The sequence below is a fragment of the Stenella coeruleoalba genome, assembly GCF_951394435.1.
Source record: "Stenella coeruleoalba genome assembly, chromosome: 18".
NCBI classification, from domain to species: domain Eukaryota; kingdom Metazoa; phylum Chordata; class Mammalia; order Artiodactyla; family Delphinidae; genus Stenella; species Stenella coeruleoalba.
The window spans coordinates 51,250,119-51,262,495 of record NC_137164.1 but is presented as its reverse complement, the minus strand read 5'-3'; the positions used below and the strand labels follow the sequence as shown (position 1 = coordinate 51,262,495).

The 12,377-nt window shown below is 49.8% G+C and overlaps 1 protein-coding gene across 1 annotated transcript; it reads left to right on the top strand.

Moving 5' to 3' along the window:
- The first annotated feature begins 1,945 nt into the window (after positions 1-1,945).
- On the top strand, positions 1,946-4,169 carry POU4F1 (POU class 4 homeobox 1). Its single transcript, XM_079903066.1, has 2 exons — positions 1,946-2,249; positions 2,916-4,169. The coding sequence occupies exons 1-2, from the start codon at positions 2,127-2,129 to the stop codon at positions 4,065-4,067; spliced, it is 1,275 nt and encodes a 424-aa protein (XP_079759192.1). The 5' UTR covers positions 1,946-2,126; the 3' UTR covers positions 4,068-4,169.
- The last annotated feature ends 8,208 nt before the right edge of the window (positions 4,170-12,377 follow it).

Below are 12,377 nucleotides of genomic sequence, written 5' to 3'. Positions count from 1 at the left end.
CACTCCCAAGGGACCGCGTAATGGATGGAAACGAGGTTCCTTCTCACACTAGCAAGTGAACATCCTTCTTAACTCCCCTCTCGGGCTGCGAGGGGGTGGGGGGAGGGGGAAAGGTAGAGAGAAAAGAAAAGACAGAAAGAAAAAAGAAAGAAAAAAAAAGCCGTGGTGACGCCTCTGGGCTCTTCTTGGAATTTGAGTAGGGAGCGTGTCCGCTAAATACGCACGCGTTTATCCAAAGAAAAGATCCAAGGCGAACGTAAATTTAGGTTTATAGAAATGAGATCTAATCTTTAGCGGAAATACAGACCTCCTTGCTGTGGGAGAGACCAGAAAGATTATTTATCTGATCTCTGCCTCCCCTACGCAGCCCCTTGCAGTTCTCCAGCTCTCTCGCTGCAGATGTGATAACATCTGGGCTGTTATCACCCCGGGCACGGGCTGAGTCCCTGGGGACTCGGGCACCTGAACTATGGTTCCCCGGGAGGCCCTTGATCTACCTGCCACATAAGGGCCACATAGCAGGTTGGCTAATTGATTTATTCTTCTTACGTTTTGATTTCACAATAATAAAAAATAAATAAAGCCTGGACCAGAGCTTGAGCCCCGTTCTTTTAAGTTGGTTTGAATTAATATTTTAATCACGCTTTCCTATAAATTGGCTTGATTCTGTTCCCTACTGAAGAAAAAAAAATGTGTGTGTATATATATACACATCTATACATCTGTATGTATATCTGTATCTGGGGGGCGGGGGCGGGCGGGTGGTGGGCAAACAAGCCAAAACGATGGAAGGGAAAATAAAGTTCTCTTCAACATCTTATTCCCTTTTCTCTGAAGCTATTTCCTTTTCCTGGAGTTTCCAACATAAAGTGTGTGTGTGTGTGTGTGTGTGTGTGTGTGTGTGTGTGTGTGTATGCTGAAGAGAGGTAAGGATCCCAGCTACACCCTGTTAACTATTTTTCCTTTTGATTACAAGAAGCCTCAGATCATCCGGAGCTCGTTTGAAATGTGGGTTTGTACACGGTTAAAGGAGACAAACAATAAGAGAAATGCACAACTTCATTTCAACAACCAGCCGTTCCCTAGTAGAAAGCACACGCTCCTTGTGGCTCCTAAGTGGCTGTCACTGTCGGTGCCTGACACACTTATAGTCACAACAACAACAACAACAACAAAGTATGCGGAGGAAATTAAATCATATGGAAATCAATAGCATCTGACTGCTTCAAACAAATGTCTGTCACCGCGATTATTCATTCTCCAGGAACCTATTTATAAACCATGAAAGAAACAGGTTCTTGCCGCAAAAGACAGCACCTTCTGCATTTCTGTGTTATTTATACTGCATACAGAAGAATGCGCGGGCATAATTTAACATACAAATGCCCAGCTGTATACATTATATAACAGCTTGTTAGACGTCCCGGAGAGGAGGTGTGCCTAAGTAATGCGCATATATTCAGGGCTTGCGATCGGGGTGAGGGTGTGGAGGAGGGAGGGAAACCACCCAGGGGTTGGTGAGCATCGTCTTTCTCCCCCTAAAAGATGCCTACCCTCAAACAATAGCTGGCCCTTTTGATCTTTCCAGACCCGCGATGGGAAAGGTGAGAAGTGCAGTGCGCATGTCCGGGTAGCTACAGGTGCATCACCTGCGCTGTCCTTGCTGGTGGTCACTATAAGAGCGGCTCCCACGCGCGGGTCGCGGCCGGGAGAGAGCGCGCGCGCGCGCAGACGCACGGCGCCGCCGAGAGGGAGAGCGCGCGTCAGATAGACAGAGACAGCTGATGCCTGTCAGCGCGGCGGGCCCGCGAGCTCTCGCGAGAGCTCCCCGGACCGGCCGCGAGAATTGGGGCTCAGGTGTAAGAGGAGTGCATCCCGTCGGCGCACGGGGCTAGAGCTCTCGGAGAAGTGGGATCGCGAGGCCGGTGCGCGACGGTCTGCGCGGTCAAAGCAGCGCCGGGCGGCAGCGGCGGCAGCAGAAGCAGCAGCGGCCCCCGGCGCGTCCGCCGCCTCCGCGCCGACAGCCGCCGCGGCTGCAGCCTCCGAAGGGAGGCCGGGGGAACCGGCGTGCGCACTTTCCCGCGGACTTTCGGAGTGTTTGTGGATTTACTTGCCAAGCCATCAAGATGATGTCCATGAACAGCAAGCAGCCTCACTTTGCCATGCATCCCACCCTCCCTGAGCACAAGTACCCGTCACTGCACTCCAGCTCCGAGGCCATCCGGCGGGCCTGCCTGCCCACGCCGCCGGTAAGCGCCCCATGCACGCGGACCCGGCCCGCGGGCCCGCCCCCTCCCCGTCTCCGAGACGCTGCATGTCGGGTGCTGATGTATGTACAGGTCCCGGTGCGGGGATTTGCGGGCAGGGAGTTTTAGAAGAGTCCCGCTGCGAGGCAGGCTTCGTACAGTGGAGCTTAGTGTCGTGTTCCCGTCGCCTCTGCCTCCGTGTCGGGCGCCGGCGATCGGAGTGGGGAGCACTGGGGCCATGAGTCTCGACTTCCCTCCACTCTTTCCTGTTAATTTCATGCCTTGGAAAGGCGTTTTCTGTGCGTGTTCGGGTGCGTGACACGGGTCCCCAGCTGCGAGTTACATCTGCACTTCTTCTTTCCCCCTCCTTTTCCGTCTCCCACGCCCGTCCCCGGAATGTGTTCCTGTGTCCCCCTCTCCTCCGCATCTGCCCCTCTCCTCACACTCCCGTACCTTCTCATCTGACCCCCTGTCTCGTCCCCAATGTGTCCCTATTCTGTCTTTCCCGGTCTCCACTATCCCCACCCTCGTCGTTATTATTTTGCTTGCTTTGTGTTGGCCTTTTGCTTGTACTTTCCGGCTTGTGTGTGGTTGTTCTGTGTTTTTGCTTTTTTTGGTTTTGTGGTTGTTTTTTTTTTTTTTTTTTGGTTTGGTTTGTGTCGCCTGCAGCTACAGAGCAACCTCTTCGCCAGCCTAGACGAAACGCTGCTGGCGCGGGCCGAGGCGCTGGCGGCGGTGGACATCGCCGTGTCCCAGGGCAAGAGCCACCCGTTCAAGCCGGACGCCACGTACCACACGATGAACAGCGTGCCATGCACGTCCACGTCCACCGTGCCGCTGGCGCACCACCACCACCACCACCATCACCACCAGGCGCTCGAGCCCGGTGACCTGCTGGACCACATCTCGTCGCCCTCGCTCGCGCTCATGGCCGGCGCGGGCGGCGCGGGCGCGGCGGGCGGCGGCGGCGGCGCCCACGACGGCCCGGGGGGCGGAGGCGGCCCGGGGGGCGGCGGCGGCCCAGGCGGTGGCGGCCCCGGGGGCGGCGGCGGCCCGGGCGGCGGCGGCCCGGGGGGCGGCGGCGGGGGCCCGGGCGGCGGGCTGCTGGGCGGCTCGGCGCATCCGCATCCGCACATGCACGGCCTGGGCCACCTGTCGCACCCGGCGGCGGCGGCCGCCATGAACATGCCGTCGGGGCTGCCGCACCCCGGGCTGGTGGCGGCGGCGGCGCACCACGGCGCGGCAGCGGCGGCGGCGGCGGCGGCGGCGGCCGGGCAGGTGGCGGCGGCGTCGGCGGCGGCGGCCGTGGTGGGCGCGGCGGGCCTGGCGTCCATCTGCGACTCGGACACGGACCCGCGCGAGCTCGAGGCGTTCGCCGAGCGCTTCAAGCAGCGGCGCATCAAGCTGGGTGTGACGCAGGCCGACGTGGGCTCGGCGCTGGCCAACCTCAAGATCCCGGGCGTGGGCTCGCTCAGCCAGAGCACCATCTGCAGGTTCGAGTCGCTCACGCTCTCGCACAACAACATGATTGCGCTCAAGCCCATCCTGCAGGCGTGGCTGGAGGAAGCCGAGGGCGCGCAGCGCGAGAAAATGAACAAGCCCGAGCTCTTCAACGGTGGCGAGAAGAAGCGCAAGCGGACTTCCATCGCCGCGCCCGAGAAGCGCTCGCTCGAGGCCTACTTCGCCGTACAGCCCCGGCCCTCGTCCGAGAAGATCGCCGCCATCGCCGAGAAACTGGACCTCAAAAAGAACGTGGTGCGGGTGTGGTTTTGCAACCAGAGACAGAAGCAGAAGCGGATGAAATTCTCCGCCACTTACTGAGGGGGATGGGAGGTACCGGGCGGGGCAGATCGGGGAGCCGAAGGGCATTTCGAGGGGCTTTCCCCGGGCCTGTTTCCCCCCGGATTTAGAGTGTCCGTTGTCCTGCTTGCATTTGGGGAGCCCCTCCTCGAGCGTTCGCCTCCACCTCCTCTCTGCTCTCCCTGCCCTTACCCTCCCCAGCCTAGAGGACTGGGGTGCAGGGTGTGGACACCAGAGAGAAGGGCGGGGGGAGAAGAGGGAGCATTTGTGAGAGTGGGGGAGTCGGGGGAAGGAAAGCGGAGAGTGGAAGAGGGGTTGTGAGGGGCAGGATGGCTCTGGGGGTGAGGGTGGGGGGAGACTCGGGAAGGGTAGGGAAATTGACTGATTTTGACCAGAGACACTTATCAAAATCTCCTGGGGACCAAGGAGCTATGTACAAAAAAACCTACCAACCACCAAAAACTAGACAAATAAAGACAAAAGAAAACAAAACAGAACAAAAGCAAAGAAAAAAATGCTTTAGAAATTTAACTCCGGAGAGTCGTGTTCTGCAGCTTCATTCCCCCCTCCTCCCCTGCCCCCGCAAGGAAGAGAAAAAAGAGCACCACGTTATTACTATCGCCCAGCCCTACACACAGGAACTGAGTCAAAGACCGAACACCAGACGAACCGGAAGGTGAAATTCTGGGTAGCAAAGCTAGTTGTTCTGTTTGTGTGTTTAATTTAATCTTTCCTCTAAGTCTTACCTACACCCCATCCAAGTCCTCTTTGATTTATTTTCTCTTTTCCAATGAGACTCCGACGGCTGCTCTCCATTTCCAGAAAGTGAGTAGGGTCACAGCTGAAAGGGGTGGCGGGTGGCTACTTGTTTAGGTGAAGTCCAAGTTTTCCAGTGACCCAGCCTATACTCCTGTGGCCTGATAGGTCAGATGGGGGTCTTTAGGGAGAGAGAGGCATAGTCTTTGGGCTGACTAAAAAGCAGAATTTAGAGGCTCCGAAATAAATATTTTATTCTAGGAAAATAGAACAATTTTAACCAGGTTTTTACTCTTTCCATTTTTGCTCTCATATCTAAGATCTAGAAAACAGACCATTTCAAACTAAGCTTTCCCCCCGCTTCCCACTCATAGAACTTGCTTGCCCTTTCATTTATTTTTCTCAGTGGCTTATTTTAAACTACTTTTTTTCCCCCTGTTGATTCAAATAGATTGATGGGGTGGCAGACAGTAGGAGAGATACGCTGTCCCATTTTCTCCACAGAACAGGACCCATCTTGCTCTTCTAGGTCCCCTTTCTTCTCTCTTGGAGAACATGAAATCATTGAAATATTGAGAAGTTTCTGCTTTCACTTGGAGCAGGACTTGGCTGTGAGAAAATCAACTAAATCCCAGATGAGAGGAAGACGGGTTTAAAGCCCTCCATTTATTTCAAAAAGGTCTGCATGTTGGGAGCGGGGGGGAAGCAGAACAACTGTTTCATTATTATTATTATTAAATTATTATTATTATCCAAAAGTAATTTATTGCTGGGGATAAATGTTGGGGAGCAAAAACTTTAATTTGCACTATCAGTCTCCCAAATAGAAAATCATGTATAGTATTTCATAGTAATAATCAAGGTACTTTATGAAACTACTGATGGATTTAAAAAAGAAAAAAAATTGAAGGTGGTTAGGTAAAATGCCTGCTTGGTGCACAAGACACTCTTTTGATCTCGGGTGGAGATGGTTTATTACCGTCCTTTAATAAGAACTAAAAAATTGAAAACAGAACAGATGAGAAAAGAAAAAACCTGCCATTTAACAAGACTGAAATCATGCATGATCTGAAAGGTGCAGAAAGAAACACAACTAGGTCTCACTCTGGTTAGGCATTATTTATTTAATTACATTGTTTATCATTGTTTGCAGCGCAAACATTCTATGCATTTGAAACTGAGCACTAAACTGGGCTAGCTTTCTGATAGACCGTTTTGTGGATAGTGTGATTTCACAGTCTACTGCCTGTTTTCACCGAAAACACAACATTCTTGTCATATTCTTGTATTTAGAGGAAAAGGAAAAAAGGAAGATTACTGTAAATATTTTCTTTAATGCACACACTCACACAGTGGTTACGAACTGCCAGTGTTAATCCTGAAATGCCTCACGGATTGATCTACCTGTCCATGTATGTCTGCTGAGCTTTTTCCTTGGTTATGTCTTTGCTCTATTATCTTCCCCTCCTCCCCACTTCTATCAGAACCACTTCTGTGCGCCAAAATACAACAGGGGGATATGTCCCAGTACACTTACAAATAAAATATAACTGAAAGAAGAGCAGTTTTATGATTTGGGTGCATTTTTGTGTTTATACTGGGCCAAAGTCCTGGGAGAGCCGGTCAACAAATGAGACTCAATTCAACCAAAAATACAGGGAAGGGGAGGACGTTGAAAGGGAGGTGAAAAGAGGGGAAAGGATGAGAATGATGTATTTTTCTGCTGAATCAGAATTCACTTTCAGATAACTCATGTGAAAGCGGTGCTCTGAATAAAATGAATTCTCTATTAGTTGCCTGTGTTTATCAAAGTTTTCTTTTTTTTTTTTAACTGCAGAAATCCTTCAAGCACAGCCCTCGCTTCAGAGTGGTGGAAGGTAATAAATAACCACGCACTCTCAAAATATTTAAATCAAGGTTCGGTGCAGAGGCATTTGGAGGTTTGTATGTGTTGTTCTAGCCTAAAAACGTTTCTAAGAAAATGTTGTAACTAAATGACTTTTATTTGGAGTTTAACAAAAACCATCCACTGATCTGTCCAGCCATGGTGTCAAATGCCTCTGTTCATTTGGAACTTTAGTGTGCCACCTACTGCTCCAGAGGGACCAGAGATTCTCTGTTGGTGACCCGGGACTAGATCAGATGCCAAATGTAAAAAGTTTCTTAATAGCTGGGATTATATCTTCTGAAGTCATCCTACTTTAGCCAAATCTTTTTAATTTCACCGGCAAATCTGTGAAACAAAATGCTTGATGTTCAAAAAAGAAGAGTACATTTAAAAAGCTGTGATTTTAAACAATTGTTAATGTTTTAAAAAAATCACTAGAGGTATTTTTAAAATAGATCTCTTCCATCAAAATTGATTTGTTTCTGTTGTTATTAACTTGAAATGTCATCAAAGTTTTAAATAAAATACATTTGTTTAAAAAAATACCCACGTAATTTTATAGAAAAGTATGACCGGATTTCATTGTTGGAGAACCAGGAATGAACAAATAAACAGATTTACAAAGGCTGTTTTTTAAAAAAAATCTGCCCCGAACGGAAATGTTGCAGGCAAATATATTTGTATTATATAATGATGACTAATGTATGTAATAAGAACTAAGCATTTGTTTTGTATTAAGTAAAATCCTTACCAAATAAAGAGAAGACAATATTATGTTAATAAAACATATTATGAAAATACATGCTTTGCAGAGTTTCCTATTTTACGTAGTAGGAAGCTGTGCAAAACAAAACAGGAAATGCCTTGCTATCTAGTGACTGAATCTGTGTACTGCCTGAAGGAATATTAAGACTATTCTAAGATACCTTTGTCAATTCACGAACAAACAAACAAATAAACAAGTTAACAAACATCCTCCTGGAGAGAGTGCTAAGGCTTGCTACTCAGTGGTAGTTAACCTTTCAAAGTTTTCTGGTTCTGAAGAACGGAACTTCAAGTGAATTCTGGCACTAGTCAGTGGGTGGAAATAGCGTGGCTCCGGTTCTTTTAAATAATCTAAAAATAAGTTGGAGTGGGAAAATTGTGCTCTGTTTGCATTTCAGCTTCTCAGGAAATGCAGGCGGTGGTGGAGTAGGAAAGGCAAAAGAAAAGTAAGCATAAAATGCATCTACCACGTTTAAGCCACCCATTCGTTTTAAATTTTCTCTTTTCCCCAGTCCTAGCTCCGGGTCCCGCTACTTCTGTAGGTCTAGGAAATGATGTCCTCAAGACGCTTCAACTAACTTCTTAATAGATTTTTGTTTAATGCGTGTTCTGAAATTGCTCTCAACTTCGATTACACCCTCATAAATAAACCGTAGGCACCCACTGACGTGATTGTATCGAGTTTTAATTTCTTGTGGTATTAAGATGACTTCGGTCCGGTTCCTACACTTGGCCGCGCCAAGAGAGGACAGGGCGCCCTGGGCCGAGGACTCATCTGGCCAGCTCCCGCCCTCAGCCCCTTGCCCCGTCTCCCCGGTCTTTCCGCCAACCTAGCCTGAAAAATCCCTACCCCATCTTTCACTTGGATGGGCTTTCATAGTCGAATCCGTGAGGTAGGAATTGTGACTTCTGACCTGGCTAAAAGCAGCGTTCCCCACCCCATTCGAATGGCCTTGGTGGCCGGCGAGGTGATAAAGGTGACGACCACAGTTATTCTCTGGTGTGGTTTTGCTGATGGGTGTTACTGCCGCTGCAGTCTTAGCCCCAGTCCTCGCGAGCGGTTCCAGAGGAGAACGCAAGCTTAATTGATTTTTAAAAAATAGCAGCCTAATTCTAAATCTCACGGGGGGCCTCTTTCCCACCTGCGAGATAAGCCTTGTCGCAATAATTACATTATTTAATATTTGATCAAACCTTTGCGCCACCGCGGCGGGAGGGGCCGGGCCGCCTCACGCCCTCCGGGGGCAGCGGGCAAGCGGCTCTGCCCGAGCCGGACCGGGCACGTGCGGCGGGGGCGCGCGGCCGCCCCGCTCGGGTTGGCTTGCCCTTTGAATAATTCATGGCCTGAGGATTCTGGAAATTAATAAAATGAAGGATAACAAGAAGCTAATTAAAAACTTTCGTAATTGTTGTCAAGTCAGCCTGGTGAAGAGATTGGGCAGCTCTCCCTCTCCCCCTCCCCGAAATCCGGTGGCTCCGTAGGGCGGGGCGCGGGCCCGGAAGGGCCTTGAAACTGGAGCGGCCGAAAGCTCCTGCGACTCCTGGAGTGATTTCGGAGGCGGCCTCGTGGTGCTGCTCCCTCCCCTCCAGTCTCTCAGGCTAGACTTCGGACTTAGGAGCGGGTGCTGTTTCAAACCACAGGCAGAGCTGACTGGGTCTGAATCTGCAGCCAGGAGGGGAACCGCTCTCCCCCGACCCAGGCAAGGTTCCTGACCCCCTGGAAACACCCACCCAACCCTGGCCGCCCGCGCGGGGAAATCCCAGCGCCCTAGGCGTGCGAGCCGCGGCCCAGTGACCAGGTACGCTGGGTCTGTGCCCCTCCGCCGCCTGCCGCGACTCGCGGCCCGGAAGCTTCCAGCTGCCGGGAGCCTCAGCTCCTCTCGAACGGTGGGACAGCTACCGCCTACCGGCCCTGGCCGGGGCTTAGCCAGGCCGTGAATAACCGGAGCGGTCAAACGCTCGAGTGCCCAGCGTCCAGCGCGCGTGCGCAGGCGTGACCGGCGGGGTACGGACCGCTGGGAGCGCCGCGCGGACGGGGCGCGCTCCGAGTGCGCACGGTGCGCGCCGAGCTCGCGCAAGCGCGTTTTGTGTGCGGCGTCACCTCAGAGAATTGAGCTGGAGCCCCGCAGCTGGTAATTAAGCGCTCCCGAATGTTCTTTCCCACCCTGTAAGGGCTTCTGAGGGCGTCCTGCGAGAAAAGGGAATGGACCAGTATCTGGTAGAGGTTAAAAATACTCCCCTCCCCACAGTTTGCCTACGTCAACAGACGTCCTAAACACCACAAAACTTACAAAACTGGTTGACATTTTTTGGCAAGAACTGGGAGCAATAAGGTCTCGGCTTTTGTTTTGTTGTTAGGGTGCACACCAACAAAGCCCTGCTACGAATTGGACCTTATACCTGGCGCGGGAGGAAGGCTGGCCGCTGGGCGTTAGTCCCGGGGAATTCCGTAGAGTCCTGGATCGCAAAACGGAGGATGAAAATCTCGGTTTCGAGAGAAGTTGGCAAAGCTCAAGCCAGGGGACCAGTGTCCTGCTGCTGCAGCCCCAGGGGAGGGGCTAGGAGCGCCTGTCTCCCATCTGTTGCCCCAAGCCCGAGGGCCCCGGAGGTCTCTTCCTTCCGATTTAGAAAGCGAAGAGAATGGGAAAAAAGAAGAAAAACTAAAGAAGCGTGGAGAGAAGTGGCAAAAGGAGGGATGGAGAAGGAAGAGAGGCAGACTCCTTGCATTGATTAGGTAAAGCGAATTACAAACCAAAGTTTGGTAACTCTTGACGCGTGGCTTCAGTGAAGCATAATGCACACAAACTTTTGTAGGCATGGATCAGAATAAAACAAAGTGTTGACAATTTCCAGCCGCGAAAATTCTCTTACACCAGTCTTTCCCTCCCCCCCCGCCCCTCCCTCGCCAAGTGTTGACAATAAACATTTAATGAAGGCTGGGACCCGGCTGTCTCCAGCCAGTGTCTGAATACTTTAAGCAGACCATTAGCACGGCTTCTTCCACTTCAAACATCGCGCGCTACACTCTAACATTTTATATATATATATATATATATATATATATACAAAGTGTGAGACAAATAGTATGTTTATACGAATATCTTAAGTGGTGTGCAGTCGTTCTGATACCCCCTGTACATATTAACAGAAACCAACGCATTGTAGAATACTCGCGCTTAAAAAACTGTTAAATACAGTTAATGCAATATTAATCGCCCTTTGGTGATATAAAATGCAATATTTTCAGGCAGCTATCGAGCTTTTCTAGAAGAAGAGCTGATGAAAAGAGTCACAGCTGAATAGTGGAGAGAGAAAGCCCGGTATTTATTGCTTTTGTTTGGCTTTTGGCTACAGAGACAGGAACCTTCTAATGGGGTAAGGACATTTATTTTATCTGCAATCTATTGCTGCTAGAGCAGGGGCGGCAGATGGGGCTGGTGCGATAGTCACAGCGTAATTTAGAGCGAATCCTAATAACTAATAATGATTTATGTTAATTTTGATCACTTATGCGACTTTACCAAAGCGTTGTGATGAAAGAAAGGGAAAGCAAGAGAACCAGAACGTGACAAGGAGCTCTGAGGCTGAGATTGGAGCTCAGCTATCCTGCTTAAAATGTGTTTTATGAGTTAGCAATGGAAAAACAGGCATTTAAAAAAGCAGGTAGGATCCACTTGACTCTGGGCAGAGGTATCTCCCGGGGGCTTTCTTTTCTTCTGAAAAGAAACCTAAATGAGAGGAACCGTGACGCCTTTGAGCGGGAGTCTCTTTTATCGCAGTTTTAAAGAAAAAGATATGGTTTCAATTGTTTCATTTGTTTATATTCAACTAAGAGGTCTTGTGTGTGTATGTATGTGCACGCTTGTGTGTGTGTGTGTGTGTGTGTGTGTGTGTGTGTGTGTGTGTGTAGGGGAATCAAGTGTGTGAGAGGCGTTAGTGCGCGCCGGGGTCTTCCTTCCAAAGTGTAATCTGAGCCCGAGGTTTGAAATCAGCCTTAGCGCCTATGAGCAGGCTCTCGCGCACTGTCGCCACGCCTTATGCAAAAGTTTTATTACTGCGTGCTTAAGCAAGTTGCCTTTCTCGCTTCCCACCTGATATTTGTTTGTCTAGAATCAACTTTTGGGAAGCTTTGCCTTCTCTGCCTCCCATCTTTCCCCTCCCTCAAGGGATCCCAGGACTTTTAAACTTAAAAGTGCTTCCCCTCTCCCCATCCTCCTGGTTAAGTGGCCCGGGTTCAGAACCCCAGGGGCTGCCAACAGGACGCAGTTCTGCACGGGAACAGGCGATTTTCGGCTGCAACGCGGTGCATTGCAGAGGGTCGGAGCGATTTTGAAAGGGAGGGTGCGCCTTGCTCGTGGCAATTTACTTTTTCGGTTACCTTTTGCGCGTTTCAACGCCTCAAGGCTATAGTTTGAAAGTAAGACAGCATCAAAGCAGCTCCTTATTAGCTCTGTATTTGAGAAATCCGAAGATGAAACTACCTAAAAGGTTTAATAGGGCGGAACAGCATTTATTTGCCAAGCAAACAGTCAGAGTACAGTTCAAAAGGGGTACAGTGGTTTATCAGCAGGAGGCTGGAAGGAGAAGAACGTTGGGTAAAGGGAATTTCAAGCTTCAGTTACGACGTTAAAGTGAATTAAATAAGCTTCAAGTGGGATGTCTCCTTTGATTTTGAGTATCATCTCCCTCGCCAAAAATTTATACATACGTACATGTGTATATATATTTCTGCATATATGTACATCCCAGAGGCTTACTCCCCCTTTCAGAGTTTGCCAAGACTTTGTAACTTTTAGGTTTTGTAGAGCAATAATAGTTATCTTTCTAGGGATTTGATCGCAAATGTATTTAAAATATAATCTTTTAAAATACAAAGTTTCATTATTTTTTCCCTTCTTATTTTAAGGCTACAGATGTAAAAA